The following is a 15,479-nucleotide window of genomic DNA, read 5'->3' as shown; positions in this document are numbered from 1 at the left end:
TGTGTAATAATAACTGATCTATTAACAATAATTTATTACAAGTAATAAAACTCACACTCGTACCGACAACATGACACACAGTGCGTTCGCGTGTGTATAACTACGCTCATTAAACTAAATTACAATTAAATATTTACAATGTATCTGAAATTCTCACTCGCCGATATTGCATTAGTGTATCTCACATCACTATTTCGTTGACACATCTCATAAAAGACGTTCACAAATAATTACAAACTAAAATTACTGTCCATATAAATAAAATTAATACATCCGTCAAATAATAGTCTATACCAAGTCAATTAAAACGCGCATTTATAAGTACGAACACTAAACAGGGAACTTTATAATAAAATCAAAATTAGAATGTCAAGAAAAGGGTACAGGTATTATATACAGGGTGACTTAAATAAAATTGTTGTAAAAATATTGACTGTAGTGTATGGCCGAGTCATTTCGCGTCCTGTCGAAGGTTTGGTCGTCGACGGCGACAGGGCTATGCTTATTATACTTGGAGGGTATTCGTTCCGTCTCTCGGTTACGTCTACGTGTGTATATTTGTCGTGTGGACGTATTGAGATCAAGACTGAGCGTTTCTCTCGTCATCCGACTTCGGTTCACGAGTTTGGAGGAATGACGGCTTTGAGTATGCCTCATTGCAGCACAGCAGGCTTCCCTGTAACCAAAAAAAACATATAATACAAACAATACACGTACAGAAATATATAAAAAAAAGAGAGTGATTTTAAAGTCTTGTTTTATAAAGGCATTGGCCACTTTTTCTCAATGCACATACTCAGTCTCATATCCTTTATTAGACATTTGATTTCATTATCATTAATAAACTTAATATACACCAAACTATCAAAGTCAACGTCAGTTACAGCCTTTTTATCGTTCCACTGCTGGGCACAGGCCTCCTCTCTCAAGGAATAGGATTGAGAAAGTCAACGCAACATTTTTTATTTCAAATAGGCCTAAGTATAAAAGCTCTTTCGAAAAGTCAAGTTGCAAACCAAAGAGTCGGTCTCATGGAGAAGAACCGGCAAAAAACTTCATGGATAGGCGTAACAGTAAGTGTTTATTAAGTATGGATAGTTTACCTGGCGGTACCGAGGTCGTGGTGGTAGAGGTAGCATTAACGACGGCCGCCGTGCTGCCCGCCGTAGCTGCCGTCGGTACAGTCGGCGGCACTGTGCTCACTGGCTTCTGGAAATTAAATAAACAGTAAGATTATTGATTGCCGTATCGATAAGACTATTCTATGTACATCAGGGTTTAATATTGTATCGGGTTGACTGGGTAACTGGGATATAGAGATCAGTTAGGCAGTCGCTCCATGTAAAACTTAGCTGCATTCGGTTAGGCTGAAAGCCGACCCGAACATAGTCGGGAAAGGCTAGGCAGATGATGTATATCACCATTTCCACCTTCCTTTAAGTCAAATAGTATTAAAATCAGTACGGCCGCTATCTTCTATTAATCAGAAATTCATATAATTCCAGACTGAGAAATCGTTTCTGAAACAAGGCTATTTTAATTTTGCATTGTATCTCATCATTTTCCCAATTAAATATAATGTCAACAAAATAGTGATAAAAAAGCAAGACAAATGACCTGCCTTATTATAAATAGAGGTACAAAATATAATAAAATCGTATTGATAAACGATACTTCATAATCGTACAATCGTTCTAGAATCTTATAATCTCAATAATGGACGTAGATCAAAGATAGGGAATTTTACTGTGAACGTACTATTGTACGAGTTCCGATAAGAGCCTCGAGAATAGTCTAGGTAAAAAATATAGTATAAGAAACAGTCTAGCTTTACATTTTATGCTAGGTAAAAACTACGTAGGTACATAAAAAACATAACAATAAATCAAACTGTGAATAAATTGGAATCAACGCATGCCTTGTCACACATTTTGTGATAAATTAATATATCACAAGAATGCTTTGGCGATACCCGTGCCCTCGAAAATAGGTAATAGAAGGTAACACTGGGTGGGTTTTTAGCCGGTAAGAGTCCGGCACACCCCCTCCACCGACCCCAGGTGGAGGGAAGTCCATGAGGATTTATTTTCCCCCTGCCAAAAAACAATAAACAAGTGAAAGACATGGAAGATGTATGACGTTATTGGCTATCTATGAGAGTTCTCATGTGCCTTTAATTTCTTAATTACAAAGAGAGAAATTGTACGTTGCTTGACGGCATAATCAGTGATGTGGTTTTGTAAGTCATCAAATTAGCCAGTTGCTTAAAGCTGGTGACAAACTAAAATTTTTTTAAGTATTAAGAGTGATCATTTAATGGCAAGTTCTTCAGACTTGCGGTCTTCATTCATTATCTGCTTATATGTATATGATTAATAATTTACCAATTACATATTAGGTGGTCTGATAAAAACAATAGCACTTAGGTATTATCAAATTGTGCTGATTTTAATCAACCACGTCACACTTAATTACTTTTGTCATTAGTTAATATTGAATTTAATTAGGCACATATGTGGGGTATGAGGTCTGAAGTATGTGAAATGGCAATTTATTTGTGAATTATAAAAAAATACTGATTGCTTTGCCATTTAATGTTTATCAATCATACATAATTAATGAAATTAAACCTATTATTTTTATACGTATGCAAAGTGTATCCAAGATCATGCCGACATGTTTTGTTGCAATCGACACTTCTTTTAACATGAAAACTGAAACCACTTACTAAGTAATAAAACTCAACTCCATACATACGTACATTATATTGTCATGTAAGTACTTTAAGTTCCACACAAATCAAAAACGTCACGTACGTCATTTTCGGTTACTCTACTAAACTATTCACCTTTATTCAATGTAAATCAGTCGCATTGAACTCAAGGCGCCAAAATGTTCCGGAAACATCTGCACTGATAACTTCAGTACTTAATTTTCCTATTAAGGAAACCGAGGAATATGTATGTATGCATTTCCGAGGGCACGATAAACTGTTGGTCCCGGCTGCCATTTAAACATCATTGGCAGTCGTTACGGTAGTCAGAAGCAAGAAAGTCTGACAACCAGTCTTACCAAGGGGTATTGGGTTGAACGGGTAACTGGGTCGAGGAAATCAGATAGGCAGTCGCTCCTTGGAAAACACTGATTCTCAGCCGCACCCGGTTAGGTTAGAAGCCGACCCCAACATAGTTAAAAAGACTAAGCAGATGATGAGGCATGTATGAAGAATAAAGGCGCCAAAATGTTCCGGAAATATCTGCATTAATAACTTCAGTGGGTACTCAATTTTCCTTTTAAGGAGACCTAGGTATAATTATGTATGAAGAGTGTAAAACTTACGGATATTTCCTGTATCCTGATCTGCAAGGCCTCAATTTTACTCGTGAGCGTGGTATTAAGCGAGCCGACGTCACTTCGGAGATCCTCGTCTCTCTTCGTGTTGGCGGTGACGTTGGCTATTGTTTCGTTGGCCTTCGCATCGAGCTGATGCAGAAGTGTCCGTATTTCCTCGACCCCTGCTACCGCGGCTAAGGCCTGCTTGTGGGTCGAACTTATTGAACTGTCGAAACCGTTGATCTGGAAATAGAGGGATCATTTTTACCTGATTGCAGAAAAGAAGGAGATGCTCAATTTGGATGTTAGTATTTTTTAGCTGCACATACTTTATTCAATGAGCAAAGGAGATCATTCAAGTCTCGAACATTGCTCCAAACATTGTGGGATTTTTTAGTATTTTCAAAGTCAAATAGCAGCCTGGGGGTTAATTGTAGACAATTCTTGTAATAGTAAAAAATCTTCAGGGCATTACTTTCTACAAGAATCTACTATTTTTTTCTTCTGGCCGGCACTTTCAGTTTTGGGTACGAAATGAATGTTCTCCTTTTAGTGGTCAGATTTTTCTAAATTAACTTTTGATAATTGATTGATATGCAGGCAATGCCAAAACAAAAATGGAGGGCTTACAACTGGTATATTGTTTTATGCACCAAGTTGATACCTCAATAAATCAGTACTTAAGTTCAACAGCGTTTTACGGCTTATAGCTGCTTTACTTTCACAGACAACAAAGGAACAAATCCCACTCATACTAAGTACAAAGAAAATAGATTACAGCTATTACTAATGTTGACATTGATAACTGAAGATTATACAGTTTAACACACAATAGGCTGTCATCGTTACAACGAGATACCGAAGAGATAAATATATGACCTAAATAACAACAGCACATGATCAGACACTTTTATCTTAATAGTGCTTATACGGCAGTTTATCTGACCTAACAGTACATAACTATATTTTTTTATGTTGCGAAATGTACTTTCTTAATGATGGATTATTGACACATAACAATAAATTCTTTTATAACTGTCTTGACTTATTCCAATTTCTTTTGAACAAGGTTACTAAATAGCATTGATCAAACATAACACTGAAAACTTTACAAGGTATTGTAAACACCGTTCAAAACATTTTATCTGTTGTTTTTTTTATTACAGACAGGAATTTGATATAACTTGTAAAGGCTAATGTAAAAATTGTAATAGAATATTGGAAACAGCCACCAGACTTCATAGACACTGTACCTGTGAACCAAAAGTTGCGACAGTCCGCTGCAGTTCGGCAAGTCTTCGCGGCGTGTCAGCTAGCTTGGGGGCAGCAGACAGCTGGTTGGACACCACAGCCAAGTCCTGGGCCGCCTGAGCAACCCGCTGGCTCAGTTCTTTGTGCTCCAAGTCTAACTGTGCGAATTTCTCGCTCAAAGCGCTGGCGTTCGCGCGCAACTCCTTGGCGGTTGTGTGGCATACTTGTAACGCGTCGTCTACGCTGTTGCTGCTTCTTGATACTGTGGAAGAAGGTTGCATGACGTTATTTGTAGGTTGAGACAGAGGATTATCAAGTTTTTTAGTAACTGGTTTAGATAGAAATAAGTCATCATCATCATCTTTATTATTTTCTTGTATTCTGCCTAACTTGGTAAATAAATAATGTTTTGCAGCCTCTTATTTGTACCTTTTTGTGGAGGAAAAAAGTTAGATATTTTAAGACAGTATTAAAAAAAACACATAGCACACACAGAACAATTCTAGTATCGACAATTATCTTCCAACGTAACCAACACAAGTTATTTTTATCGCAGCAACTAAAGATTAATAAAAACAATATGGTTCAGCTGTACATCGTTAAACAGCATACCGGGTTGACGGAAACGTGCGTCAGGAGGATGCGACCGTCTTTAGTCTTAATGTTCCTCGCATGTGTGAGATTGGCAGTCATTGGCAACAACTCGCGTTTCAAAGGGTTAATGCGTTTCCGAGAAATGTGGAATAGGGTTTAGGCTTAAATCTTGGATGTTCAAGCAATGTGGTGCTGGTGATTATTATGAGAAATAGAGTAATATGTTGTTTCATAGTTCAAGTAGTCAGTCCAATAAACAGTTGAGTTCTGGACGGAACTCCGCCGAAAAGGAAAAGTTTTTTAACAACATTGATAACATTCCTGGTATCAAGACACCAAATCTTATATCCGAATCAGAACTTCGAAATCAATGATCCAATAGTTTTCGTATTTGGGATTTAGAGATAATAAATCTGACAGTTTTATTGAGAACTTTGACCAACTCAGATAACCTACTTCTCAGATAAAAATAACTTTATACCTGAGTGTTTATTTATAGTCGATTAACTTTTGGACCCAAATTCTGCTTGTAATTTCAACGTAAAACTCAGGCGTAAATTCCACAAATCCGCTACTAAAAGGAAGGCACTTTAGGAATCCCTTTTAAAGCAGTGTAATATGAAATTCACGCGAAAATTCTTCGTCGTTCCCAGTATGGGGCAGACAACAAATAACTAATTCCATGTAGTGTAACATGACTATACATACATAGTAATCCATAATTTGTATACTTGTTGACTTTGACGCCGTCACGCATAACAAAAGTAATGGAACTAAGGCGGCCCGAGGGTAAATACTTTCCAATGGCCATGTGGCTTTGTTATTACAGTAATTGTAATGAATAATAATAAGAATAAACGAACCAACATGCTATAATTTAAATACAATTCAGTTCATTGAAATAGTTGATGGAAATAGCATAGTTTGTAAACAATATGAAGACAATAGGCTGTTGATAATGCTAAAGATTTGTTTGCTTATAATTAATTTAGGACATGAAAATACTCTTGTTTTAAAGGAAGCGTGATAGTGATGTCATTATTGGTACTGTGTGTCATTGTTTAACTTAAAATCATTAATTATCCGAATAAACAATCTTATGTTTGCTCTTTTAGCAAGAGAAGCAAATGATGGAAATATTACGTTGTGGATGACAGATCCCGTAGTTTATTTTAATAGGATAAGCTTATGAAGACCTTTCAATCTCGTTCGATACAAGTATGCACCGAGAATAGGAAGGTTAAATGCAACAAAGAACCTTCTTGGTATAATTTATAGGCAAAGCTTTCTCATGTATTTCAAACCACTTCATTACTATGTAGGATAATGTTTTCCTCAGTGTTTCCGCACAAGATTATAAGAGGTTTACCGCAAGGTATTATATTAGGTACCGATATGACCTTACATTTATTGATCGTAGTCTCGTTTTAAGTACATGCTTTTTACGCCTCGTGAGTAGTAAACATAACAACTGGTATATTTACCAAGCAACCTGTACCCTTTGACCAGGAAGTCACAGTTAAACGATTACTTATTAAATGGACATAAAGGTACTGTGAGTTCCTTATTTGTTTGTCCACTTAACTCAATTCAATGTCAAGGCAAGTTGATTAGTGTGGCTGGCACATAGATTGCTATAATTTCTTGTAAAGTGTACATTTTGAAGTAGACACTACATACAGCACACGCAATGTACACCACATTGTGATTATGAATTTCCACAAAGTTCTTCTGAAGCATTACATTCTTATAAGATATACCTACACATGAACGGTGTGGTTTACTGCAGTCTCAAAAATAAACTGAATAGTTCTCCCAACTCATACGGTCAGTAGCTAAGCATAAAATGCTGCACCGTATACTTGGTCCTTTGTGGGATTCCATTGTATTGTTTACACGCATATAAGAGCTAAGCTATTTTAATTAGAAATCTGGTGGTCACTTTGTGCATATTTTGGCATATACAACCTCCTATTAAGAGGAGAGAATTTAGACACAAAATCGTGTTGCCATTACCTACCACTACTTTAGAATAGAATAAGAAACAAAAATACAGTTCGAGGATAGTCAATTAGACTTCAATCAATTAAGTAATAGTAATGGCACATTGGCGTAATTGATTGCTTCATGAATTGCAACAGCCTGATAACTATTCTATTTTGACATCCAGGCTAACGTGTTAGAACAAACACACAACAATGAGTGCTTTATCAATTAGCAAATTGATGTCTTTAAAATAATAATTGTAGGTGTTACGAGTTATTATTTTCTACTTAAATAACACAGACATTACTTTGATTGTAAATACTATCTCTGCACTATGAAAGGAAGATAATTGTGAATGCAAAATAGACGTACAGCGTAGGTGTGATTCCATTGTTGAATATTAGCATTGTATGAGAATCAAGTAATAGCGCGCGAATGGCTTTACATAACGAGATGAGTTTCTACCCACGCTTTGACGTTCACCCGTGATATTAACACGAATGACTCTATCTGTGTTTTCATTAAACATCAAATGGTAAAAATTGTTAGGAGGTTGAATTGCTTTTTCCAAAATCCTTCCTTTTATTCATACCAGTTTCAATATCAGTGGTTGCGATATTAAGATCGATTTGTTTGACACCCAGCTCAGGAGTCTAATATTAAAAGGGACCTTTCACTAAAATGATAAGTACCTACTTACTATATACTGGTGCTACTTTCCTAAGTGCATTAAAACAGATGATCATTAAAAGTATTGACGCAGTTCGAAGGCGCTTCCTAAGAAAGCATTGTCCTTCAAACTTAATTATGTCAATTGTCTGTATTTTCAAGGCTGAAAGAACGTTACTGTATAAAGTCCAATAATGCTTGATTAGTACTGTTCGGCTTCTAGTGGCTTATGAAATTTCGAGTGTTTCAGCAATTGACATAATTGCTGCAGCTTCTACATTAGTTAAGGCATTTTCAACATTATTAATTGATACCATATTAATCTTGCACAATAGCATTATCAATTATGATCAAACCTCTATCCATTTCAATGCGAAGCGAAGCAATCTGTCTCCTCACGTCCACGAAGAGCCAGAGGACGGTGGCTGCTGACACTACACACACGCAGAAAGCTAGGGCTGCGGCAAGGCGGACGAAGGGTCTGGAGCGACGGCGGCGGGACGTGCGGCGGCCCCAGGGCTCCCCTTCATCACTGGACGCAGACAGGAGCCGGCCTCCTCGGGAACCGCCGCCCCCGACCAGAGCATCCAGCTCCCGCCTCTTCCTCATCTTCTTGCCGACCCGCAGCGGCACGGCCGCGTGCACCGCACTCTCCATAACGCACCACAACGCTACCGCAAACGCATCCGCACACACCCGCACCACGCACTCACTTTCACGCCTGAGACGATCGAAAACTTTGGAAGGTCTGACGCGTGTGATCCGCACCGCGGCTACTTGCCGAATGACCGTAAATGATACTCAGCATATGAATATGAAATTACGATTTGCTTGTAGTCTACTTATTTCTCAGGCTGCTAAGAGTAAGTCCAAGGTGTAATCATGTGCAATGTTGTGTAAATTGCAACTGCTGTTTGTCTGTGTGTTTACAAGGCGCTTACAGTCGGTTTGTACACTTTCCAATACTGAAGTCGCGCTTATGCTTGTGAAACGAATCCTAGGATTAATTTTATCGCTTCACAGTGACGATTCATTCACGACGACCGATAAAATGCAAATGTAAACATATGGGAATTATGTTAAACACGAATACCTTAGATATCAGAAATGAGTCTGCAATAGAAACGATGAAAAAAATTGACAAAGCATTGGTACAATTTCTTAGCGAATTAATCAATAAAATTGATAGTCACGCCGTACAAAAATATGTCCAGATTTAGTAAACAAAGTGACGCAATGGCAATAATAGCTTCATTGTATGATATTAGAAGGCTGAGGGAACGTGATCATGATCACATTGATTATGTTTGATCACATATTCAAGTTATGTAAATTAGTGCTTACAATTCTAAGCGTATCACGTTGGAACCTAGACGCCTAGGCCGGGTTTGGTCGTTTCCTTCTGGGACTAGTCTGTTACCCTGAAGCGTTGGTTCTCAACCTTTTCGCTCTTATCGTCTATTCTTGTAATTTATCCATACCTACTTGTTTTCGATAAAGCTGATAATGTTGGCATCAGCTGCAGTCTCATTACACAATTTTTATGTCGACCTATTTTTTTTCAAAACACTTACTGAAATAAGTAGCTAGTTTTTGAACCGTATTTTGAACAGGCATAATTAGATTTCGCATTTATTTCATTCCTGATTACCTACCTACTCCTAATTTTAGGATAATCACATTACCTGTCATATCTCCGGACAAGAAAGGGCAGAAGGCCAGATAGATGGCCCTCTGCCCTTTCTTGTCCGCTAAAAACACAAAATAAAAAATTTTCTTCATAGATTTGGCGGCTCAAAGTTTGAGACACACTGATCCAGACTGAAACCTTAGTCTAGACTTGGACGCGATACGCGTGAAATACGGCCGGCGTAATATCTCGCTCGAGCACGTATAAGGTCGTTTACACGATGACATTGGACTCGGATCGAGACGTATCTCGATTGTCGAAGGCGGCCTTGATCTTGCGTATCGAGAATCGATTTGCATAAGAAATCGATTGTTAATTTTGTAAGAGAGCTATTAAAAAAGTTTTGATTAGGTAAGGATAGTTTTTAGCTTATGTGTGATGTACCTATTTTATGAATGTATCTGGAATACAAATCGACTTCAAGTTTTTTACTAAAGTGTTATCTTATTTATCATGTGTTTCATTATAATATCCGTTTGGCTTAGGAAGACAGAACATTTAATATTTTTTAAATTAGTACCTTTTTATACAATGGTCGGCGACTATTATTTACATAATTAACATAATTGTAAACAAGTATGTACCTAATGTATACTGTGAAGGTGCCTTCAAAACTAGTATTTTTTTCTGTTTAGGCAAATAATAATCATAATATATCAGTCGAAATGATGATTGCCACAATAATTCATAATATGTATGATAAAAAAGGTATTAAATTAAATCTACCAATCAGCCCTAATAATTTAAAAACCGGAAAAAATGGACTAGGCTGTAAGTTTTAACTCTAACCACGGAGAAAATGGAAGCCTACAATATGATTACACCTTATTTTTGCGCACTGACTTGTGACGTCATAAGCCACGATAAAACAACGAAGAGGAGGTGTGATAACACTATTTACTAGAGAGGCTCCGTGGCATTATCGACCTACGAGCAGACCGGACGCGGTGAATGAAAACCGAGCATGCGCAGAGGGCCCGCGACTCGCGACACCATTGTATTCGAAACAATACTAAAATCCTTATTTATTTAACCAACAGGATGCATCACACAAGCATAGGAAGATACTGATCTAATTAACAATTGTTGATACTCGAAATTACAACTGTAAACACATAGACAAACAAACATACGGAGAACTGCGTATAGCATAATATATCCTACTCACTGCACACTGGTCAATATTTCACACTTCACCACACAATTTGAAAGGAATACACAATTTTAAATGGAGCACGAAAACTGGTCGGGAAATTTTCTAAAATGTGAGGGGGATTTGTGAACCGTGTGTAGGGAACATGGGTCCAGGGCGACGTAGGGGCCAGAACTGTCCGTGACGTCACCCAGGCGCGGCGACGCATGCGTACAGAAAACACCGCATCAGATATACAGATACTGGATGAGAAATGCGTAGTGTATAAACATACATGAAAGAGATAGCTTTTGAGATTAACATAAATGGATTTTGTTCTTGAAGGATCAAAATTAAACTTTTGACATTTCGAGTAAGGAGATTTTTATAAACATATTTTAGCTTAACATTTATGGGTATCATCTTAAGCGACCTATTCTTCTATATTATTTGATGTTTTTGCAGACAGTCTAGTTTTTCAGGTTCAAGATCGTAGCAATGTTGACGCATTGAGATTGAGACCTCATTCAGTCAGTAATCTAGAACAAACAAACCCTACTTTTAACATTTTTTCCTTGTTTTTGTTTTACCTTAAATCGAAAAATACCTTCGCCTTTCATCATGTTATACTACAATTCTCTAGCTACACGATAATGACAGCACAGACCAAAACATAAATAGGTACCTAGCTACCGTATCCAGTCACAACTAGACTTCCGTGTTTACTAAGGCAGCGTAACCGGCGTCCTAATTTGTTCTACATTAATTACTCAAGAGCGCAGTAGCTGTAAATTGAACAATATTTAATTACTTGGCCGAACTGGTCCGGAATTGCGGAACCCGTGTTCCATTTTCATTAAAAAAATTGTTCATGTTGTTAATTTTTATTTGAGTTTGTCAGTCTCCCTGAATTCTGGTATTTCATTAAAAGATAAAAATAGCCGTGCGTGGGCGAGAACGTCCTACGCTTTTTAATAAAAGTCCTACGTCTGTGCAGACAGAGTTGGCGTTCCATAGATTTTTTTTTCGGTCAGTTTAGGCGCACGTATTCAACTTTGGAACAGTCGATATTCTTTTTCGTTAGACTGTACGTGAAAATAAATTGTTGGGAATGATTCCACTATCATCACACCTGATTTTATAACCAATCATAATTAATTTAATGATAATAATGTAACAGGCATCTTAATAGCTTTACCGGTTCATTACAACATTCAGTACCTATATATTTCTTTCACCATTCACTGTATGGAGTTGGTATCCTAATGGATTCTATACAAAAGCTCTATAGACCGATATAATCAATAACCGTTTAGGAAACAAAGGCATACGTTCTGAAGGGATAAAAAAGGGTTTAGAAGCCACATTTGGCTGAATGGAAGAGGATTACGTGCGTAAAACACGTTTTAATACAAACAGTGCATGTTCGTAGTGTCGTACAATAATAGTAACGAAACACACGCCAACATCGTCATGACAATTTAAATTAATTAGAGCGCTACTAGACGCCCGTAGACATGCTAGACGCGTGTGTATCTTGTGACTGCTACGCTTACTGCTTTTGGCGTATAAATGCAGAGAAGTTTTTGAATGAAAATGCAAGAATAATGGCTAAGTTTTCGTAACGAAATCTGGTTCTTTATGATGAGTAATAACAACATTTTTTTAACAGTATTGGATACCTACTGAACATTTTCATTATTAAAAAATTAAAGTAATTAGAGACAATTTGATTTTTTTTTCTTATTCTTTATTTACTGCCCACAGGGCAGAACTCCGATTCCCTTCAATTAGAACGCCGATACTTTAATTTAAATACTAGTGTGTATCAATTGCTACGTGTCCGTTTATTCCTCACGCCATCAACTGCCTTGAGACCTTTGAATTCCTCAGAGAGGCACAACTAATATATCTATATATGTTACAGCCAAAGTAATAAGTCCGCATATTATACATATTATCTAGCTATTATTTATAATATCTACTCAATTTGGATAAAGTGATAATTGACACAGAATTAATCACATTAACTGGCAATTTTAAATAATATCTCCATAGACTTAGATAATGTAATAAAACAAGTAGGTAATTATTATTTTTCTTGTTAACTAACTAAAGTGCCTGGTAGCTGACCTTAATATAATTCGAAAAAGGCTAGTTAGCACAGTGTACCCCATAATAGTAGCGAAAAGTCCCCGCTTTGAAGTGTGGCTCGGGCCACTGTACGGACGGCCCGGAGTGTGCCCTGCCCGGAAAGGGCACCGCCGTGTCCTCGTCGAGGCAGTCGGCAGCGGCGACCTCTCGCACCCGGCCCTGGTTCAAGCCAAGATCCGGGGCGAGAGGTACTGGGATGCCATCGTCTCCTTCTGTGTGGTCGAGAGACGACTCCCAGCCACCGTTGACGTGGGCCTGTGCGATGAGTTCGGATGCCTTATCGGCCTTCTGTGTTCTGAGAGACATGGACCCGTCTCGGCGGTGTGCGTTGACCACGCGTGGGTTTAAGCCACTAACAGTCTGACCTCACGCTGCACGCTCACGGTCATGCTCTCTGAGTCCCTCACGCTGCTCTTCCACAGTGGGAGGAATCAGTTCATGATTTATCATAAAAAGAGCCGATAATAACTTGAGCCGTTTCTAAGAATTAGTAAGTAGTCAGACGATTATACCATATTTATTACTTTGGCTAACTTTGACCAGCTATTATGAATTAGACCCAGATAAAGTGATTAATCTATCACATTCTCTAGTCAATTTGGGTATTATATACAATGGCCAGTCATTATGTATAATATATATTTAATCACTTTGGCTGTAACATATACATACGTGTTTAAAACAACAACAAAAAATACAAAGCCTTTTTTGTGTCAATTTATAAAAATAACTTTTTTATACCTTGAAGAAATAATATAAACAAAAGATATGTATATCGCTTTAAGTCTTACTTTACGAGTCGCCTATCATATGTTATTACTGCGTGTTATAACTTTATACATAGGTATTTGACATGGTCATTATTTAAATATGCATAGTAGTAAATACTTTTTGATAAGAGCTACAACTTATTGTTGTAGAATAACAATAACATTGTAAATAAAAATATAAGAACCACTCAAGTCATTTTTTGTCAGAAACTTTTTTTACAGCTCCATCTATATTTTTTTTGTGAGTTGTTAGTAAAAATGATGTAAACAATTTTTTGCGCATCAAGACCCTAACATTAACCAGTAATTATATTCCTCAACTGTTGTTGGTTCCAAATTCAAAACTGTTTTTTTTTCTATGTATTTAGCACACTATGCAGTTTATTGTTAAACAGGATATCATTTTTGATATTTGGGAAGGACATGCAGCATTATCCTGATAAGTCCATAATATGTCATATCCTATTGCCAAAAAATATGTAGCCCCACATAAATAACTGTTATTCAAAATGAAAATGCTCCCAAAGAATAAAACAGGACATGGTGCGAGTCCGACTCGGACTTAAGGCCAGATTTGAAATGATTCTATGCTTTGAATAAGAAAAAGGTATCTTACTAAATTCATTATATGAACAAATTTCCAGTCATCATAATGACATATCAATTTGCTAGAAATTTTTAAGAAAAACTCACCATGTCCAATTTCCACTCTCATTGTAGTAACTTGGTCATAGAGAGCAGCACAAATCCATGTTAACATGAGCAGCCACAGCAAGAGAGTGCCTCTCACAGCCCAGCGGAGTGCACATCGTACTTCTGTACCAATGTTGTGTTCTAGAGCCGCTGGGGCAGAGCTTCTGCTGCGCTCACGTCTGTAAAGCATAGACAATTTGTTAACATGAAGGTTTTATGTAGTTTTAGGTGACCAGCTTGTATCATATTGTATCAAAAAGTTGCTCTTAGAATATAGATCTGTATGAGGATTGTTACTCAAATATTTATCCCATTATAAAGACCGAAAAATACATTTTAGTGTAGTTCTACTTTGTAAAGATTTAGTTTGAATATAGGTAATATGTAACGAAACTGCTTTTTTTACAAAACAATTGGTTCCATTAATCATATCTATTCAAAGAACATAGGTAGTGTCTCCATAACACGTTGATTAAAAATAAATCATTATTGGCTGTGGATATGTCTTATATCCTTTTGTTTCATAAATATATAATTGTATTCCACTCCTTGTGGATACCATGCTTGTTATTTCTTTTGAATATACCAACTCTAAAATATATGCTTTGGTATAAACTGTTTAAAACTAAACTATTTATAGTACTGTAATGTTACAAACCTTGTGATTTTCTTCTTCCTGCTAGGAATGATTTCTAGCTGCAAATCTTCAGACTCTTCGTCACTGGACAAGTCCAGAAGACGGAAGTTTTCCTTGTTGACTTTAGATGGTGCAGACATTTTATATTCCGGCTCATATAACACATACTATTAATGTGCGATATGCATCAGATAGATAACCACACACTATTTATTTACTTGCAATCATAAATTCACTTCAAGGTTAGAAAAGTTTGTAAGTACTGAAGACTGAAGATACAAAAGCTTACCGCAACAAAGGTTATAATTCGGAAATCGGAATTAATAATAGGATATGTAGTATTATTGCTTTAGAGATTCATGCTAAAACTACGTAGAATTGGAGCAAATTATATGAAATGATAAATTGGATATGTCAAAGTCAAAGTAATTCTTCTCAACTCTACATTGTCAATAACAGTCTTGTTTATTCAAATAATTTGTTTTTCTTCTATGATTTAATTATTCTCTGTAATTATATGTTTATTGTTTTCGACAAGGATTACGAAAACACTATACATCAAAGAAATAA

General features: G+C 36.8%; 1 protein-coding gene across 4 annotated transcripts; it reads right to left on the bottom strand.

The window, feature by feature from the left end:
- Positions 1–2: 2 nt before the first annotated feature.
- LOC110370548 (uncharacterized) lies at positions 3–15,298 on the bottom strand. 4 transcript variants are annotated; one of them, XM_064037966.1, is made up of 6 exons: positions 14,931–15,298; positions 14,273–14,451; positions 4,587–4,846; positions 3,340–3,576; positions 1,104–1,209; positions 3–676 (listed from the first exon to the last, which is right to left on the bottom strand). In XM_064037966.1, the coding sequence occupies exons 1-6, from the start codon at positions 15,047–15,049 to the stop codon at positions 654–656; spliced, it is 924 nt and encodes a 307-aa protein (XP_063894036.1). In that variant the 5' UTR covers positions 15,050–15,298; the 3' UTR covers positions 3–653. The 4 variants fall into 4 exon arrangements, with proteins under 4 accessions (XP_063894036.1, XP_063894034.1, XP_063894035.1 ...); XM_064037964.1 differs by lacking the exons at positions 14,273–14,451; positions 14,931–15,298 and adding exons at positions 8,190–8,690; positions 10,692–10,852; XM_064037965.1 differs by lacking the exons at positions 14,273–14,451; positions 14,931–15,298 and adding exons at positions 8,190–8,687; positions 10,692–10,851.
- Between the last annotated feature and the right edge of the window lie 181 nt (positions 15,299–15,479).

The sequence above is a fragment of the Helicoverpa armigera genome, chromosome 15 (genome assembly GCF_030705265.1).
Source record: "Helicoverpa armigera isolate CAAS_96S chromosome 15, ASM3070526v1, whole genome shotgun sequence".
Taxonomy (NCBI): domain Eukaryota; kingdom Metazoa; phylum Arthropoda; class Insecta; order Lepidoptera; family Noctuidae; genus Helicoverpa; species Helicoverpa armigera.
Note: the sequence above shows the minus strand (reverse complement) of the source record. Positions and strands in the feature narration are given on the sequence as shown.

Bases quoted from the DNA above. Each gene is read 5' to 3' on its own strand.
- LOC110370548 (XM_064037964.1), bottom strand. From the start codon at position 8,490: ATGGAGAGTGCGGTGCACGCGGCCGTGCCGCTGCGGGTCGGCAAGAAG. The intron at 1,210-3,339 runs GTAAGTTTTACA...TTTAATTTCCAG, and splicing joins TCAGGATACAGGAAATATCC to AAGCCAGTGAGCACAGTGCC. The intron at 677-1,103 runs GTAAACTATCCA...TTTTGGTTACAG, and splicing joins CACGACCTCGGTACCGCCAG to GGAAGCCTGCTGTGCTGCAA.